Source organism: Vidua chalybeata, chromosome 16 (genome assembly GCF_026979565.1).
Source record: "Vidua chalybeata isolate OUT-0048 chromosome 16, bVidCha1 merged haplotype, whole genome shotgun sequence".
In the NCBI taxonomy this organism is placed as follows: domain Eukaryota; kingdom Metazoa; phylum Chordata; class Aves; order Passeriformes; family Viduidae; genus Vidua; species Vidua chalybeata.
In genome coordinates, this window is record NC_071545.1 from 1,878,076 (window position 1) to 1,895,446 (window position 17,371).

A 17,371-nucleotide genomic window follows, 5' to 3' on the forward strand; every position below is an offset into this window, starting at 1 on the left:
AGTGACACACAGTGACATCTATTGACATCCCAGTGACACACAGTGACACACAGTGACACACGGTGACATCTATTGACATCCCAGTGACACACGGTGACATCTATTGACATCCCAGTGACACACGGTGACATCTATTGACATCCCAGTGACACACAGTGACACACAGTGACACACGGTGACATCTATTGACATCCCAGTGACACACAGTGACACACGGTGACATCTATTGACATCCCAGTGACACACAGTGACACACGGTGACATCTATTGACATCCCAGTGACACACGGTGACATCTATTGACATCCCAGTGACACACAGTGACACACAGTGACACACGGTGACATCTATTGACATCCCAGTGACACACGGTGACACACAGTGACATCTATTGACATCCCAGTGACACACAGTGACATCTATTGACATCCCAGTGACACACAGTGACACACAGTGACACACGGTGACATCTATTGACATCCCAGTGACACCCAGTGACACACAGTGACACACAGTGACATCTATTGACATCCCAGTGACACACGGTGACATCTATTGACATCCCAGTGACACACGGTGACATCCCAGTGACACACAGTGACACACGGTGACATCTATTGACATCCCAGTGACACACGGTGACATCAATTGACATCCCAGTGACACACGGTGACACACAGTGACACACGGTGCCATCTATTGACATCCCAGTGACACCCAGTGACACACGGTGACATCCCACTGACACACAGTGACACACAGTGACATCTATTGACATCCCAGTGACACACGGTGACATCCCAGTGACACACAGTGACACACAGTGACATCTATTGACATCCCAGTGACACACGGTGACATCCCAGTGACACACAGTGACACACAGTGACATCTATTGACATCCCAGTGACACACGGTGACATCCCAGTGACACACAGTGACACACGGTGACACACGGTGACATCCCAGTGACACACAGTGACACACGGTGACATCTATTGACATCCCAGTGACACACAGTGACACACGGTGACACACAGGGACACCCAGTGACACATGGTGACATCTATTGACATCCCAGTGACACACGGTGACATCCCAGTGACACACAGTGACACACAGTGACACATGGTGACATCTATTGACATCCCAGTGACACACGGTGACATCCCAGTGACACACAGTGACACACGGTGCCATCTATTGACATCCCAGTGACACACAGTGACACACAGTGACATCTATTGACATCCCAGTGACACACAGTGACACACAGTGACACACAGTGACACACGGTGACATCCCAGTGACACACGGTGACACCCAGTGACATCCCACTGACACCCGCTGACATCCCAGTGTCACCCAGTGACATCCAGTGACACCCAGTGACATCCCAGTGACACCCAGTGTCACCCAGTGACTTCCAGTGACACCCAGTGACATCCCAGTGACACCCAGTGACACCCAGTGCTCCCAGTGCTCCCGGAGCTGTCCCGGTGCTGTGGCAGCGCTGTCCCAGCGCTCCCCGTGATCCGCACTCACAGTGACGTCCCGGTGCTTTCCGTGTTGTGCCGGTGGGCCCCGGTGCCACCCGGCGGTGTCTCCGTGCTTCACAGCGGCATCCCAGTGCCACCCAGCGGTGTCCCGGTGCCACCCCGCGGTGTCCCGGTGCCACCCCGCGGTGTCCCGGTGCCACCCAGCGGTGTCCCGGGGGTTCCCAGCGCTGTCGCGGTGTCGCACGGAGCCCACGGTTTTACAGCTCAGACCCCAGCCCGGTGTCCTCCCGTCACCCGCAGCCCCCGCGGCACAGCCCAGTTCTCCACAGGGCCTCCCAGTACAGTTCCAGTGCTCCCAGGGACATCCCAGTTCATCCCAGAGCTTCCCAGTACCGATCCAGTGCCCGCAGGAACAGCCCACGGACACCCAGAGCTTCTCAGAGTCTCCCAGTACCACCCCAGTGCCCTCCGGGGACATTCCCAGTGCCTCCCAGAGCATCCGAGGGAGGAGACCGGAGTCAGAGCTGGGGGCACCGGGCTTTATTGGGGGGGTTGGCCCGGCCGCGGTCCGGCCCTAGGGCCCGTAGATGTTGTCCCTGTCCCTGCTGTCCCACGCCACCAGCTCGTCCCGCTGGAACCAGAAGCCGATTTCCCGCTGCGCCGTCTCCACGGAGTCGCTGGCATGGACCACGTTCCTGCGAGGGGACAGGGATGGGGACGGTGCCACGGCCCTGGGGTCCCGCTCCCCCGGCCCTACCTGGTGATGTGCACGCTGAGGTCCCCCCGGATTGTCCCCACGGCGCTGCTGTCCCCAACCATGGCCCGCGTGCACCGCACCACGTCGTAGCCCTCCCACACCTGCGGGACAGGGACAGCTGAGTCCCCCGCGCCCCCGCGCCCCCCGGGACCCCCGGGCTGTCCCCTCACCATGGCCACCACCGGCCCCGAGGTCATGTAGGCGACGAGCGCGGGGTAGAAGGGCTTCAGCCGCAGCTGCTCGTAGTGCTGCTCCACGAGCCTCCGGTCCGCCTGAGGCAGCGGCGGTGACAGTGACACCCGGGCAGTGTCCCCCGGCCACCCCCGCTCCCGGCTCCGGAGCAGCGTTCGCCGCGGGTCCGGCTACCTGGAGCAGCTTCATGGCCACCAGCTTGAAGCCGCGGCGCTCGAAGCGCTGGATGATGTCCCCGAGCAGCCGCCGCTGCACCGCGTCCGGCTTGGCCACCAGCAGCGTCTTCTCCTGCAGCGCCGCGGGGGCTGCGCGGGGCCCGCGGGTCACTGTCACCGCCGCGGGACACAGGACCCCACCGGACACGGGCACGGTGGCGGCAGGGCCCCGAGCTGCCCCCGCCGCACCACGGGGTGAACTCGGCCCCGCGGCTGCCGGTGGGAACCCGCCCCCATCGCTGTCCCCATCGCTGTCCCCATCCCATCCTGGGGCGTGTCCCCTGGCCAAGCTGTGCCTCTCAGGCTGGTGGGGACGTGCCACAAAGCCCTGACGGGTGTTGGGGACGTGTCCGTGGCCAGGAAAAAGCCTTCAAGCCAGCCATGTCTGTGCTGTGTCCCCGTGCTGGGGACTGTCCCCTGCCTGGCCCCGGGGCCTTCCCCCCGCCCGGTCACAGCGCTCCGCTGCTGGAGGAGAAAATCGGTGACCGAGGGACGGCAGGGTCCGGTCCCACTGTCACCCGTGGGACAGCAGGGTCCGGTCCCACTGTCACCCGTGGGACAGCAGGGTCCCACCCGCCGCTGGCCCTGCCACAGCTGCGCCGCAGGAGGGGACAGAAGCCCCCAGGGGACAGTGCATCCCGTCCGCTGAAGGCACAGAGGGGACAGGAAGGAGGGGAAGGGAGAGGGAGAGAGGACACTTCACTGCCAATCCCGGGCTTCGGGGACCCGTCCCGAGCTACGGGGCCGGGTGGCCCCGGTGCTGGCGGGGACAGAGCCGGACAAATCGAGGCCAAATGGACGCTGCCCATCAGCGTCCCGGGCACTGCTGAGCACGGCTCGGCTTTGCCAGGTCCTGCCCTGTCCCTGTCCCCTGCACCGGGGTCCCCCAGCACATCCTGGGGACACTGAACCCCTTGGGACCTTCAGGGAGCGCCAGCTCCAGCCTCTGCCCCATCCTGGCACACGGGGCGGGGACAGCAGAGCCTGGCACCGAGCAGCCCACCGAGGGGTGACAGGAGCCCGTGAGCCGCCACCCGCCCGGCACGGAGGGACCGGGGACACTGCGAGGGGATGGGGCACCGAGGGGACAGGGTGGGAACAAGAGCTCTGAAGGGCAGCACAAGCTGGGGACCGGGGACGGGATGGGGATGACAAAAGGGTCCCCAGGGACCGGACAGGGATGAGCAAAGGGTCCCCAGGGACAGGACGGGGAAGGGGCTGAAGGCCCCCAGGGATGGGGACCGGGTCCTCTGGAGCTGGGGGGGGACAGGGTCTCCAGGGGCAGGATGAGGGTGGGGACAGGGGCCCCAGGGGCAGGACAGGGACGGGGCTGTGTCTCACCGGAGCCGTAGCAGCGGGGTCCGGGGGGGCTTAGGCCCGGCTGCCCCCGCGGGAGGCTCCGGGCCAGGCAGCGCCCCAGGGAGCCCATGGCGGCCCCGGCGGGTCGGACCCGGGCTCGGTCGGTCTGCGGAGGCTTTAAGGGCCCGGCTGAGCCCGGAGACGGGTCAGGCTTCCGTCCCTCCCCTTAAAGGCTGCCGCGCCTGCTCGGGATATCCCGGGACGGAGCATCCTCCCCATCCAGAGCATTCCAGCACGGAGCATCCTGACACAGAACATGCCGGTCTGGAATCCCAAGCCCTGCCAGGGTGGGAGCACAGCCCACACCCGTCCCGAGGGGAGCCAGACCCTGCCAGGAACCAAACCTGCCTCGCGCTTTGCCCTCAATTCAGCAGGCAGGGAGAGGCCGGGTCAGCCCATGCCAGGCTGAGCTGGGGCACAAGGGAGTCCCAGCCCCGGGAGCAGCCAGGCCAGTGTCCCCCTGTGGGGCACAGACCTGCCCTGGACACAGGGGGTGCTGGGGAAGGGGTGCAAGGCCCTGGGGGCAGAGGAGCTGCCCAGGTGGGAGCCCCTCTGATCACTTGTCCAAGCCCCATTCCAGACCCCAGTTTGGGAAATCACCCTGTACTGGGCGTCTCTGCACTCACAGACACCTCACGGGAGAGCAGCCCGACAGGTTCATGGAAAAGCCCGGCTGCTTGGAGCCTGTTTCCCAAATCTGTGCTGATTTGAAGGACTGAGGAGTATCCTGAAGGCACACACACAAACAAGCTGAGGGCTGGGCTTGATCCCACTGTCCCTGTTACCACCCTGCCTTCCCAAGGCACAGGGAGTGGGGGGACAGAACCCCTGCCAGAGCTGGGGGGGCTCTGGGGCCCTGCTGTGCTCAGCATCGTGGCAAAAAACACGCCAGTGCCTTCCCACGGGCAAATGGATTCAACAGGTTGTGGAAGAGAGACTTTTCTGGCCCCAAATAAGGGGCTGGGGGTGGGGAAAGGCCCCTCTCCAGGGTCTGCCAGGCCAGGGGGAACAGGACAGAAGGGTGTCAAAGGGAAAGAGGTTTTAGGACAAGAGGTGGCAGATAGGAACTGGGCTTTGGCCACCTGGCAGCTGCTGGCATTGAGCAAGGGAAAATCTTGTACTTTCACCTTCTGTCAAGCCAAGAAAGAGAAGCAGCTTGAGCCTGGAGAGCTGTGCTGGGATGAAATCCCCTCAGCCCCAAAGGAAGCCACAGCCAGGAAGTGGTGGAGGAGGGGGCTGCCAGCTTCCCGTGTCCCCCAGGGCAGTGCAGGGCAGGGCAGAGCTGCTGAGAGTGCCCAGAAGAGCTCAGGAGCAGGGCCAGGCTGCAGGGCCAGGTCTGGACTCCACACTGGGTGCTCATGCAGGAACAAGAAGGACCCCAAGTTCCACATGCACACAGGGGCACTCCAAGTGTTACTCCAGGCGTGGCTGGCAGGGAGCTCGGGAAGGCTGGGCACAGATCATCACTCCCCTTCCCTCACCCCTCTGGAGGCAGCTCTGCCCTCACCTGCACGGCCTGCAGCAGGTGAGGCACATCCTGGGCATTTGGACTCTGCTCCAGGGCAGGGAGCCCAAACATCCAGCTGGTGCCAGTTCAGAGCCTGGATGCGTGGATGGCACAGATTATCCAAACAGCTTCCATCATCTCCCCATGACAAACGGGCACAGGGAAGGGGCTTGTCTACAAAACTGAAACAGAGGAACCATGGAGGAAGTGCTGCCATGCTCCAGCTCACCCCTGACACCTCCCAGCTGTCCAGGGGCAGCCACAGCACACCCACATCTCCAAACATTCCCAGGAGAACATCTCCAGGAGTGCTCCCTTCCCAGAGCCTGGTGCTGCTCCTGCCACTGCAGCTGCCCACTTAACCACAGGGAATTAAGACTGATTCCACAGAATCATGGAGTGCTTTGGGTTGGAAGGGAACTTAAAGCTCATCCCACCCCACCCCCTGCCATGTCCAGGGACACTTTCCACTATCCCAGGTTGCTCCAAGCCCTGTCCAACCTGGCCTTGGACACTGCCAGGGATCCAGGGGCAGCCACAACTGCTCTGGCACCCTGTGCCAGGGCCTGCCCACCCTGCCAGGGAACAATTCCTTCCCAGTATCCCATCTGTCCCTCCCCTCCTTCAGCCTAAAGCCATTTCCCCTTGTCCTGTCACTCCATGCCCCTGTGAGAAGTTCCTCTCAAATTTAATCTGTTAAATATAAAAATTAGGACTGATATAATACTGCTTCCTGACCAGAGACCTCAGGGAACAGAAATCATTCCCAGCTGCATGATCAGAGATCCACAAGCCCCACACAATCTGCTCCTGCCTGACTGGTGTCTGGGATTTTACCAGGTGCCTCTACTGGGTCACTGGGCAGAGGGTGAACTTCAGCTCCAGGCTCTCTGGGAATGGGGCATTTCTTCCTGCAGGCACTTCTTGATCGATTCAGACAAGTGTGCTGGAGGGAATGAATGGATCACCACAACACATGACAGAGGACACAGGAGGAGAACAATGAGGAGACAGCAGAAGAAGAAGCCACCACTGATCTGCACCTTCCAGGAGCTGCTGGACTTGTTGGGATCCTTGTTGGCTGCTCCTCATTCCTGATCCTCGGAAAAGCTGTGGATCACTGCGCGCTCATTAACAAAATGACCTCGAGGGAAACTAACCCGGCCCCAAGTTATTTAAAACAACAAAGTAAGCACTTTATTCCCATTAAGCATGTTGTTTTAGTATCACAATGGAATGATGAGAAAACGTTTAAAAAAAACCCAAAAGAAGTCTCTAAATCCCCCGCCAACATCGGGGAAGTTTTCAAGGCAATTTAAAAACAAAGGGAGTGACAGAAGTGCCAAACCAGTCCCAACGTCAGGAGACTCCTCCTCCGAGAGCTGGGCGGGGCAGGAAGGTGGAATGACACGAAGGTACGAATGTCTGAAGTGGTCTTTGGCGCTTCTGCCTCGTGTTTGATACGGACATGATCTCTCCAGACACCTCCAGATGCAACAAAGTGCTACAGGAGCAGAGGGAAAGCCCCGGGAGAGGGATTTCCCGACAGTCGGGATGCCCCGGGGGTGGGCATTAAGACACATCCTGCTGGCTCCTGCTGCGGCCTCGGGCTGGGCAGGGAGAACTCAAAGGAAGCGGTGGAGCGCGGTGAATCCAGGGCGTGGCCGCGGGCAGGAGCCCGGCCCGCAGCGCCGGCACGGCCCGGGAGGAGAGGAGAGGGGGCTGGCGAACCGGGACACGCGGCCGTGCCCTGCGAGGGCGGGATCCAGGGCAGTCACTATAACTTCACGGTCCCCGGGGGCAGGCTGTCGTTGCACAGTCTGTAATAGCGCAGGTCGTTCACCAGCCTGTGCACGTTCTGTGTGAACGAGGGCAGGTCCTGCAAGGGAGAGAACAACAACTGCTGGGAACGGACTCACAGCGGGCAGCAGAGAGGGACCGAGAGGGGCACACACACCCCGTGGGTGTTCACACGTGAACAGATCCACCCTGACTCAGTCTGAGCCCAGGGAACTCCAGTTTCTGGGGCAGAGATGGTTTCAGAGCTGACTGCAGGGATCCAGGCTCTGCTCCTATCTCCAGCCTCTCACTGTGCAGCGAGGCCCCAGAGGAATGGTCATGGAATCATGGAATGGTCTGGGTTGGGAAGGGCCTTAGAAGTCATCCAGTGCCACCCCTGCCTCAGGCAGGAACACCTTCCACTGTCCCAGGCTGCTCCAAGCCCCATCCAGCCTGGCCTTGGACACTTCCAGGGATCCAGGGGCAGCCACAGCTGCTCTGGGCACCCTGTGCCAGGGCCTGCCCACCCTCCCAGGGAACAGTTCCTAATTCCCAATATCTCATCCATCCCTGCCTTCTGGCAATGGAAGCCATTCCCTGTGTCCTGTCCCTCCATCCTTGTCCCCAGTCCCTCTCCAGCTCTCCTGGAGCCCCTTTGGGCACTGGAATGGGCTCTGAGCTCTCCCTGGATCCATCTCTCTTCCCCAGCTCTCCTAGCCTGGCTCCATGGCCAGATGCAGCACTAATTCCTTGCTGCCCTTGTGCCAAGGCTCCTGGGTGTCACACACTCCCTAACAAGGGCTGATATTCCTGAAGAACAGTTATCTTCAAGAGCCAAGCAATTCCCCCAGGGTTCCATTCCTATCTTCACCCTTGGTCTCAAATTCCCATCCCCTCAGGATAGGGAGCACTCTATGGACAACCCTCAGTAAATGGAAGCCAGAACCTGCTGCTCTGCCTTGATATTCCACACACGAGGGGTTTGCAGGAATTGTGAGCCTGTGCAGGTACTCTGCTGTCCTTACTGTAACCCTCAAACATCTTCTGGCCAGCAGCTGGAGCGAGATTTAGGCAAGGATCTGAGCATCCCACTTGGGAACACGTCAGCCTAGTCCAATGAAACCTTCCTCCAGGAAACACATTCCCTGACTCCCACAACATCCTGCAGCCTGAGGGGTGATGGCAGCTCTGCTACCTGCACTGAGAAATGCTTGGCTGGGGATCGCTGAGCATGGAAGTGTTGGGAACAAAAGGCACTGCCTGGAGACATCCCCAGCATGTTCTGGGGGAGCACTGTGCATCCCGGGAACACCACAATGCTGCAGGCCCCTCCTTACCCTGTCCATTTTGAAATTCCTCCCCAGCACGTTCTTCTGGTTGGAGTCCACGCCGTCGCAGCTGGCCAGGAACTCGGGCAGGAAGGCAGAGTAGAAGCCATCGAAGTCCACCGAGGCCATGTTGTAGGTGGCGATGCCGATCTCCTCCTGCAGCAGGTCGTGGGACTTGTGCACCAGCACCTGCAGCAGCACGTTCACAAACTGGAACAGCATCGTGGTCCTGAAGATCTTCTGCACAGGGAGAGGGGCACAAGGTTAGGGGACTTCACTCCTCCCACAGGAGGACAAGCCCAGCAAGGTCAGAGCAGCCACGGCTTCAGCGGCATCTGCAAACTCTGGTGAACACTGAGATGATTTTCTAAGCCAAGCCAGATCAAAAATGGCTAAAATAAGCTCAATTAGTATCAGCTTGAAAGTTAACATTGAATTTGGGCACACTTACCTCATGGTTTGGGGCTTCAGAGAGAGCTCAGAGCCCCTTGCAGTGGCCAAAGGGGCTCCAGGAGAGCTGCAGAGGGACTGGGGACAAGGAATGGAGGGACAGGACACAGGGAATGGCTTCCACTGCCAGAGGGCAGGGATGGATGGGATATTGGGAAGGAATTGTTCCCTGTGGGGGTGGGCAGGCCCTGGCAGAGGGTGCCCAGAGCAGCTGTGGCTGCCCCTGGATCCCTGGCAGTGCCCAAGGCCAGGCTGGACAGGGCTTGAAGCAGCCTGGGATAGTGGAAGGTGTCCCTGCCCATGGCAGTGGGTTAAAAATAAATCAGCATTACAGTCCCATCCAGACCAAATCATTCCATGACTCCATGCCCTGACTCAAGTTTTAAACATTGGCAAAGCCACCAGCATCAAGTCCACTCCAATTCCAGGTATTCCCTGCACAGTGCTCTTGGGAGCCAGGGAATGTGGCCAGAGGCCTGAAGTCTGCCCCAGGCACCTGTGAACACAAAGGGCTGCCCTTCAGGTGTGACCACAGATGAGAAACTGCAAGCTTTGCTTTCCCAGGCTGACCAGATTCCCTGGATTCCAGCTTTAATCCTCCATGGCAGCAGCTAGGGCTAGGTTACAGAGCCTGGAGGATGGGTCCAAAGAGAGAAGGAGACTCCCAGTGGCAGTGAGCTGGGAATAGCAGATACCTGCAGCTGCCCAGGTGGCAGTGCTGGAGGCACTCACTGTGCCACTGATGGTCCCAGCTGCTGCTCCCCAGACACACCTCACTGTCACTGGGTGTTCTCTGCTTCCCCTCCCTGTCAGAGCAGGGAACACATCCAGGCTTGCTTTGACTGGAGCTGGGATCCCTCCCATTCCCAGGTCCCAGTATCAGGGCGGTGGTAACTCCATTCCAGCCACCTGCAGCAAGGCAACCACCCAAAGGCTGTGGCACAGAACCCCCAGATCCTGACCTGGACTTCCAAGCAGTTTAAAACCAGTCCCAGGACAGCTCTCACCTCTTCCCATGCCCAGAGAGCACAGGCTCAAGCAGGACCCACCTTGTGGTACAGCTTCTGCTTCGTGTTCAGTGTCTCCAGGTAGAAGAGGTTCTGCTTGAACAGGTGAATGTCAGGCTGCAGGAAAGACTGGCCAAACGCCTGGGAACAAAGCACAGTGGGAGGAAGGGGATGGAGACCACCACAACCATCAGAGCTGCCAGGCAAAACAACAGCATTTTCACCCTGACACCAGGACAAACCCCAGGCAGCCTCAGTGCAGCAAGCTAACAAGAGACAGGCAGCTGTTCAGATCACCTGTGCTACCAGCAGATCCATGGGGATGACATTTTGGTGGCAACATGGGCATGTCCCTGCAGAGCAGCTGCTAAGCTGGCTCCACTGGTTACAGGCAGGCCAAGCTGGCACTGCAGAGGGCCAGGGATGCTGAGCCCAGCCCCCTGGGCAGGCAGGCTGCTCAGGAAGGGTAGGACTGCTCCTCAGGGATGTCACCTAAGGCACCACAGTGTGGGGGAACAGACCAGGACACAGCCCAGGGTGGGCCCTCAGTCTCAGCCAGGAGCCCAAGCAGATGCCACTGCCCTGATTTAGGATTTGGAGATGGGCCCTGGGAGCCTGTGAAGAGCCCAGAAGAAAACCTGCTGGAGCCTGAACTGGTCTGGCAGGGCTGCACAGTGTGTGATCAAACATATTTTCCACCCTGAGCACCTCCAAAACACTGTACAGGGCATGAAGGTGGGTGAGGTCAGCTCTGTACAGAGACAGGCAGCAGGATTTTAACAGCTCCTCTTCAAGGCATTGTGAACAGAAGAGTTTATTCTCCCACTTGACCCATTTATTGTCAAATGGACAAAAATGACCCAGATCCCATGAAGACTGAGCCAGTTCTGGCCTTAGATCTCAGGTGGAAATCAGCATACAAACTATTCATATCCCCCCCCACAAAGCCCTGGCTGTGGGAACACTTACAGAGCATGAAATAAGAGTTTTGTATCAGAGAAACAAGAGCCAAGGAGCAAAACAAGCAGTGCAGTATTGTCACCCAGCCTGAACTGAGATTATTACATAAATATCTTCCAGAATCAGGCATTCAAAAGAGTTTGGAAGTGTTACAGAGCTACAGTAGGTGAAAGAGATGCTTGGACATCCCAGCACAGGAACCAGCCTGGGCTTCATTGACACCAAAAGGTGGCAGGAGAAGGGAAGGCCCGAGAGGAACATGACCCAGTTTATGTCAGTGCAAGAGCTCCCTCTCCACATGTGCACCACAGGGGACCCAGTTTCTCCAGGCACTCCACATGGGGAAACTCTCCAGAAGTCCTCCCACCTGCAGACTAAGGTGATCTAGGAATTGCAAGGGAACTCATCTGGCCAGCTCTGACTCAAGTAACACATGGAACACAGTCTGTTATTCTTAAAAATTCCAATAACCCAACCTGAGAAGGTTGGAGCTGGCTTCCAGTGCCTCAAGGGGCTCCAGGAGAGCTGGAGAGGGACTGGGGACAAGGCATGGAGGGACAGGACACAGGGAATGGCTTCCCACTGCCAGAGGGCAGGGATGGATGAGATACTGGGAAGGAATTGTTCCCTGGCAGGGTGGGCAGGCCCTGGCACAAGGTGCCCAGAGCAGCTGTGGCTGCCCCTGGATCCCTGGAAGTGTCCAGGCCAGGCTGGACAGAGCTTGGAGCAGCCTGGGACAGTGGAAGATGTCCCTACCATGGCAGGGGTGGAACTGGATGGGCTTTAAGTTCTTTTCAACCCAAACCATTCCATAATTCTCTAATCCCCAGGCCAAAGCCTGTCAGGTGTTACCCCACTGATCCTTCCCCATCAGTCCCATGGTACAGCACTCAACAAGTCCATGGAAAGCAAAAGACACTCAGGAAAACTTCCCGGCACCTATCACAACATTCAGAATTAAATGGGTCAGTGGCAGTAATGTATTTTTATTGCAGGAAGAGGCTTGCAAAGGAATCAACACTCCTTCCTCAAGCCTGCACAAGGCTCTGTGCCTTGTGAGCTCAGCAGCTGGGTCACTCCTCAGCAACTTTCATTTTCAGCAGTTTGGGGAGGCAAAACCTCACTCAAGCTCATCTAAACCCATCAGCCGCATGTGCCCATGTGGGAACCTCACAAGAACAAAGACCCTGAGGGGCTGGAGCATGTCCAGGGAAGGGAACAGAGCTGGGGAAGGGGCTGGAGCACCAGGAGGGGCTGAGGGAGCTGGAAAGGGGCTCAGCCTGGAGAAAAGGAGGCTCAGGGGGGACCTTGTGGCTCTGCACAGCTCCTGACAAGAGGGGACAGCCAGGGGAGTCAGGCTCTGCTCCAGGGAACAGGGACAGGTTGAGAGGAAATGGCCTCTAGTGCCAGGGGAGGTTTAGATTGGATATTGGGAAAACTCCTTCATGGAAGGGGTGGTCAGGCACTGGCACAGCTGCCCAGGGCAGGGGTGGGGTCCCCATCCCTGCAGGGATTTAAAAGCTGTGTGGATGTGGCACTTGGGGACATGTTTAATGGTGGCCTTGGCAGTGCTGGGGGAATGACTGGACTCAGTCTCAGAGGGCTTTTCCAACCCTGATGATTCTGTGATTCCATTTTAGTGCTCCCCTGCAGGACAGGTTCTGGGCAATGGTGGGAAATGTGAGTTACCTGCATGATGGCACTGAACTGGGCTTCGTTCTCCATCTGCTCCTCTGCCACTCCCCTCTGGACACTGGCCAGCACACTGGATTTGAAGAAGTACCTCCAGTTGTGGTGCAGCACCCGGAAGAGCAGCTCAAACAGCTCTGCTTTCACATCAGGGGATGAGCGCTGCCAGGAGAGGGGACAGAGCTCAGAGCAGGCTCCTCTGCTGGGCTCCCACCCCACCCCTGCATCCCACCCACCCAGTGCTTTCAGCCAAGCATCAAAGCACTTCTCCCAAGGGAGCACCAGACCCAGCAGCTGTAGGATCATGCTGAAAACACATCCCTGACTCTGAGTTGTTCCCCCTGCTTTGACCACCTCCCTAATTTTAGCTTCTCTTGAAATCCCTGACAAAATCCTCCACCCACCCTGCTTCCAGTCCCACTGATTGCTCTCCTACAGGGTGTTTTCTCTCCACACTTGCAGCTCTTGACAAATCAAAGCTTCACTGCTGCCACTGATACCTTGGGGTTTAAGTTTTTCTGTTCTGTTTTAGTGTGCAGCTTTAGCTTTATATTAAATGTTACCGGGATCTTATCACAGGGGGGTGAAGACAAAACAATCCTGTTCTAGCTGGAGACTCAAGAACAATCTCTTCTAATTTCAGGCCCAAAGTATGAACAACATGAAAAGAGGAGGGCAGGCAAGCAAGCCAAGGAGGATGAAACTTCATCATTTGAAGCTCATAACTGGACAGCTGGCTCCTGTACGTAAATGGATTAAAACCTATAAAAATGTGAGATCTCGTGACCAAGCCCTCTTGGTCTTCTCTCTTTTGCTTCCATCTTGGAGCCACCTGGGCAGAGCCACAACTGTGGAGGATGGGTCCAAAGAGAGAAGGAGACTCCCAGTGGCAGTGAGCTGGGAATAGCAGATACCTGCAGCTGCCCAGGTGGCAGTGCTGGAGGCACTCACTGTGCCACTGATGGTCCCAGCTGCTGCTCCCCAGACACACCTCACTGTCACTGGGTGTTCTCTGCTTCCCCTCCCTGTCAGAGCAGGGAACACATCCAGGCTTGCTTTGACTGGAGCTGGGATCCCTCCCATTCCCAGGACCCAGTATCAGGGCGGTGGTAACTCCATTCCAGCCACCTGCAGCAAGGCAACCACCCAAAGGCTGTGGCACAGAACCCCCAGATCCTGACCTGGACTTCCAAGCAGTTTAAAACCAGTCCCAGGACAGCTCTCACCTCTTCCCATGCCCAGAGAGCACAGGCTCAGGCAGGACCTGAGCTCTGGTACTGCCAGGGTGTGGCCTTTGAAGGCACTTCAATAAATACCCACTTTATCCCTCTTAACTCCATCTAGGCTCTGTTCCAGCTCCTTAAGGCATCACCACTCCCCCAGCAATGCCTTCCCTTCCCTGCCCTGGGAGCTGAGTACCTCTGCAATGATGGGATACACCTGCTCCATGCACAGGGAGATCACACTGGGCAGGAAGGGTTTGAACACCTGGCCTGGCTCCTGCACCACCACCTGCAAGATCTTCAGGAACTTCTCCACCACCCGGCAGCCCGTGCTGCCCTCGTGGAGGATGCTCTCTGCCAGCTGCTCCCTGGGACACAAACAGGCATTAGGAACATTCCCAGAGATCCAAAGGCTCACCTGGTTTACTGGAAAATAGGTGATGCCTCTAAAATGCTCAGTTAATACTGGCCAAGTACATGAAGCCACAGAAGGGAGGGAGGCTGTGACTGAGGGTTGACAGACCCCCCCTCCCCAGCAAAAGATGAGTAAGGGGACACTCTCAGACCTTGGGCAGAGGGAATGTGAGAGTCCAGTTCAACACCCCACACAGCCAGAAAGTCTGTGGGAGAGCTGGGATTGCACAATGGCAGGTATGACTGATGAGCATGAACGGGGTCTCTCCAGACTTGGAAGTTTTTCCTCAGATTCAGCCCTGGGATGTGACAAAAGTTTGGCCACAAAGGCTGGAAACAGCTGGCTGAGCAGCAGATAAACCATCCTGAGGGGAAGAAAGAGGTGACCAGGGTTGAACAGTACCTGGTGAACATGTTCAGGAAGGTCTGTATGATCTGCTCAGTGAAAGGCACTCCCATCTGCACCCTCAGGCTTTGGAACAGGGTGAGGAAGAAGCTCAGCATCTCATCTGTCACATCTAAGAGAAGAGAAAAGCAACAAAAACACGTTAAGGAAACATCCAAGTGCATCAATAAGTCTTTTATGTTTAAGTCTGGAGTTTGCTCCTTCTGTTCAGGGAACCCCATTTACTCTTGGGAATTTACCAACAGGATTGTTTGAGAAACTGAAACCATCAGCTGGTTCCTACAGGGCTTCAAGATTGTTCATCCCCTTCCAAAACCTGCCAGGGATGACAAGCACAGGCAGCACCCAACCCCTCAGAACAACCACAACCCTGCCAGCAAGGCCTCAGTGTGCTCAGAGTGCTGGGACAAAGCTCAGGGGCAGCTCCAGGCCCATCTCCATTTCTCACTGCTCCTACAGGGTTAACAGGAAACACCAGGAAATTTAAAACATCCACACAGCTCGGGGTGGAGGAGACAGAATCCAGCTTGTTTTTTTGGCAGGAACTGAGATGACCCTTCTGTCTTCAGAAGTGAGCACGTGGTGATGCAGTGAGGTGATCAGCACTCAGCTGATCCTTTATCCATCCCAATAAAGACTGGATAACCAAGCTGGAGCTGCTCAACTCCTCCCTCATCACAGAGGCTTTGGTAGCCAATAAACTGCAATTGATGAGGCTGCCAGCCTGTTCTGAAGACAACAGCTCCCTGGAGTCACAGCACCTTTGCTGCTGCCTTGGATCCTCTGCATTTCACTGCATTTGTCACCCCTCCACCCCCATCACTGAGAAAATCCCACCCAGCTCCAAGGGGAACAGGAGCGAGCACCTGATGTGACACGAAAGCTGCTGGCCAGCAGGCTGCCAAGTGACAGTCCTGGTTCCATCTCAGAGGAAAAAAAAATTCCCAGATCCCACATCATTTGACCCGATCTGATGACAACTATTCCTCTCAGTCTTCAAGCTTCTGCAGAGAATGTAAATGGCAAACACAGCCAGAGAGGGTATTTTAAATTTTTTTTCTTTTTTTTTTGTTCAGGACCAGCTTCTTTTTGAAACTGTGACAATCCTGCCTGGATCCTGGCTGGCAGGGATGTCCCTTCAGCCCAGCTCTCCCAGCACACCCAGGCACAGCAATCCCACACACTCCACACCCACACCACAACTCTGTGCTGCTGCTCTGGGTGTCACCAGGAGCTCAGAAAGCTACTCACAGCATGAGCCCTGGCCTGAGGTTATACCTGACTGATGAATGAAAGCTGGGAAGAGGGCTAGTGAGACCTGCACGGATTCTTGCAGCGACTGATAACAGATCTGCCGGGACTTGGTGGATTCTCCAGAGACACTTTCTACAATATCTTCCAGAACGCTCAGTGTCTGGTGGATGATCACTTTGGCTGCAAAACAAGAGGAGTGATGCTTCTTGCATGTGCCAAAACTGCTCACAGGTAAGAGGAAGAGAAATTAAGCTCACACACAGAGTAATTAAAACAACTGACATGTGACACTGCAGATTTCTGAATGATTTCTAAAGTGATCCTCAATGAAAACAACCCAAAACCAGGCCCAAAGCATACATAGCAGTGTCCCTGCACCCCTGCCAGGAGTTTCCTTGCATTCCTCCTATATAAACAAACCCTCTCCAGTACTTCCCAAGTCTGGAAAGAATTCTTATTGTCCCCCTTTACTTTTAACAACCATGATATTTCTTAATGCTGCTTCCAGCCAGTATTTCTAATACTACACAAGAGGCTGTACAGTATTTCCAATGCAATCCTCACTATTTAACTCTTATCCCACCTTCCTTAGCAAGACAACACTTTAATGGAAGAGCTCACAGGTGACCTGGGATGAGAGTGCCCTGTACAGAGCAGAAAAGCCTCTAAAAATAGAAAGAAAACCCAACTTTGCTCCGTTCCTGCCCTCCACATATGCAAAACAGTTTCTCAGCCAAAATAACGACTGGCAAATCAGCTTAATGACACTGCCCAGCGCAGCAGGAGTGAGCAGGACACTGGTACTTGACGCTGTTGAGGCAGGGAAGGGCAAAATGACTCGCACGATTTCAGAAGGCAAAATGAGCGTTTATTCAAAAGCACTTTTCTCTTTTATAGAGAACATCGTGAACATTAATTCTATTGGTCTTAAAGTAAAAACATTTCACCTGATTGGTACACTGGACTTGGGTCAGTGTGGTAGAACATATCTATAAACAATATGAATGGAAAACAAGATAACAGATTGTTTACATTCCTCCCGGACTTTTTCCCAGGCTTAGCCTGGCAGAAATCTTTCTCTTTTTCTCTCTGACTGAACTGAGAATATCCACAGGTACTTACTGTCCTCCAGCTGCACCTTCCTCTGGGGCAGGCTGGCCGTGGCCTTGAGCTGGCGGTAGTCCCTGGTGAGGGCGGACACGAGGCTGGCGTGGTTGGTGGAGCGCACAGCCCACTGCTGCTCGCTCTCGGGCAGGTTGGGCCAGGGCAGCAGCAGCACGTTGGACAGAGCCCTGCACACCAGCACCTGGGCCTGGGAGGGACAGGAATCACA

The 17,371-nt window shown here is 56.6% G+C and overlaps 2 protein-coding genes across 3 annotated transcripts in view; both read right to left on the reverse strand.

Moving 5' to 3' along the window:
* Positions 1-2,037: 2,037 nt before the first annotated feature.
* NME4 (NME/NM23 nucleoside diphosphate kinase 4) lies at positions 2,038-4,155 on the reverse strand. Its single transcript, XM_053957596.1, has 5 exons — positions 4,004-4,155; positions 2,622-2,752; positions 2,426-2,527; positions 2,256-2,356; positions 2,038-2,193 (listed from the first exon to the last, which is right to left on the reverse strand). The coding sequence occupies exons 1-5, from the start codon at positions 4,089-4,091 to the stop codon at positions 2,073-2,075; spliced, it is 543 nt and encodes a 180-aa protein (XP_053813571.1). The 5' UTR covers positions 4,092-4,155; the 3' UTR covers positions 2,038-2,072.
* A 2,543-nt stretch (positions 4,156-6,698) lies between these two features.
* The window catches only part of XPO6 (exportin 6), a 58,980-nt gene continuing 48,307 nt past the window's right edge, over positions 6,699-17,371 (reverse strand). For both annotated transcript variants that reach the window (XM_053957502.1, XM_053957501.1), the window contains exons 17-24: positions 17,161-17,350; positions 16,063-16,218; positions 14,782-14,896; positions 14,161-14,332; positions 12,742-12,903; positions 10,135-10,233; positions 8,645-8,875; positions 6,699-7,407 (exon numbers count right to left, since the gene is read on the reverse strand). In XM_053957502.1, coding sequence (XP_053813477.1) covers positions 7,306-7,407; positions 8,645-8,875; positions 10,135-10,233; positions 12,742-12,903; positions 14,161-14,332; positions 14,782-14,896; positions 16,063-16,218; positions 17,161-17,350 — 1,227 coding nt within the window. In that variant the 3' untranslated portion in view covers positions 6,699-7,305. The remainder of the gene's footprint in view (positions 7,408-8,644; positions 8,876-10,134; positions 10,234-12,741; positions 12,904-14,160; positions 14,333-14,781; positions 14,897-16,062; positions 16,219-17,160; positions 17,351-17,371) is intronic.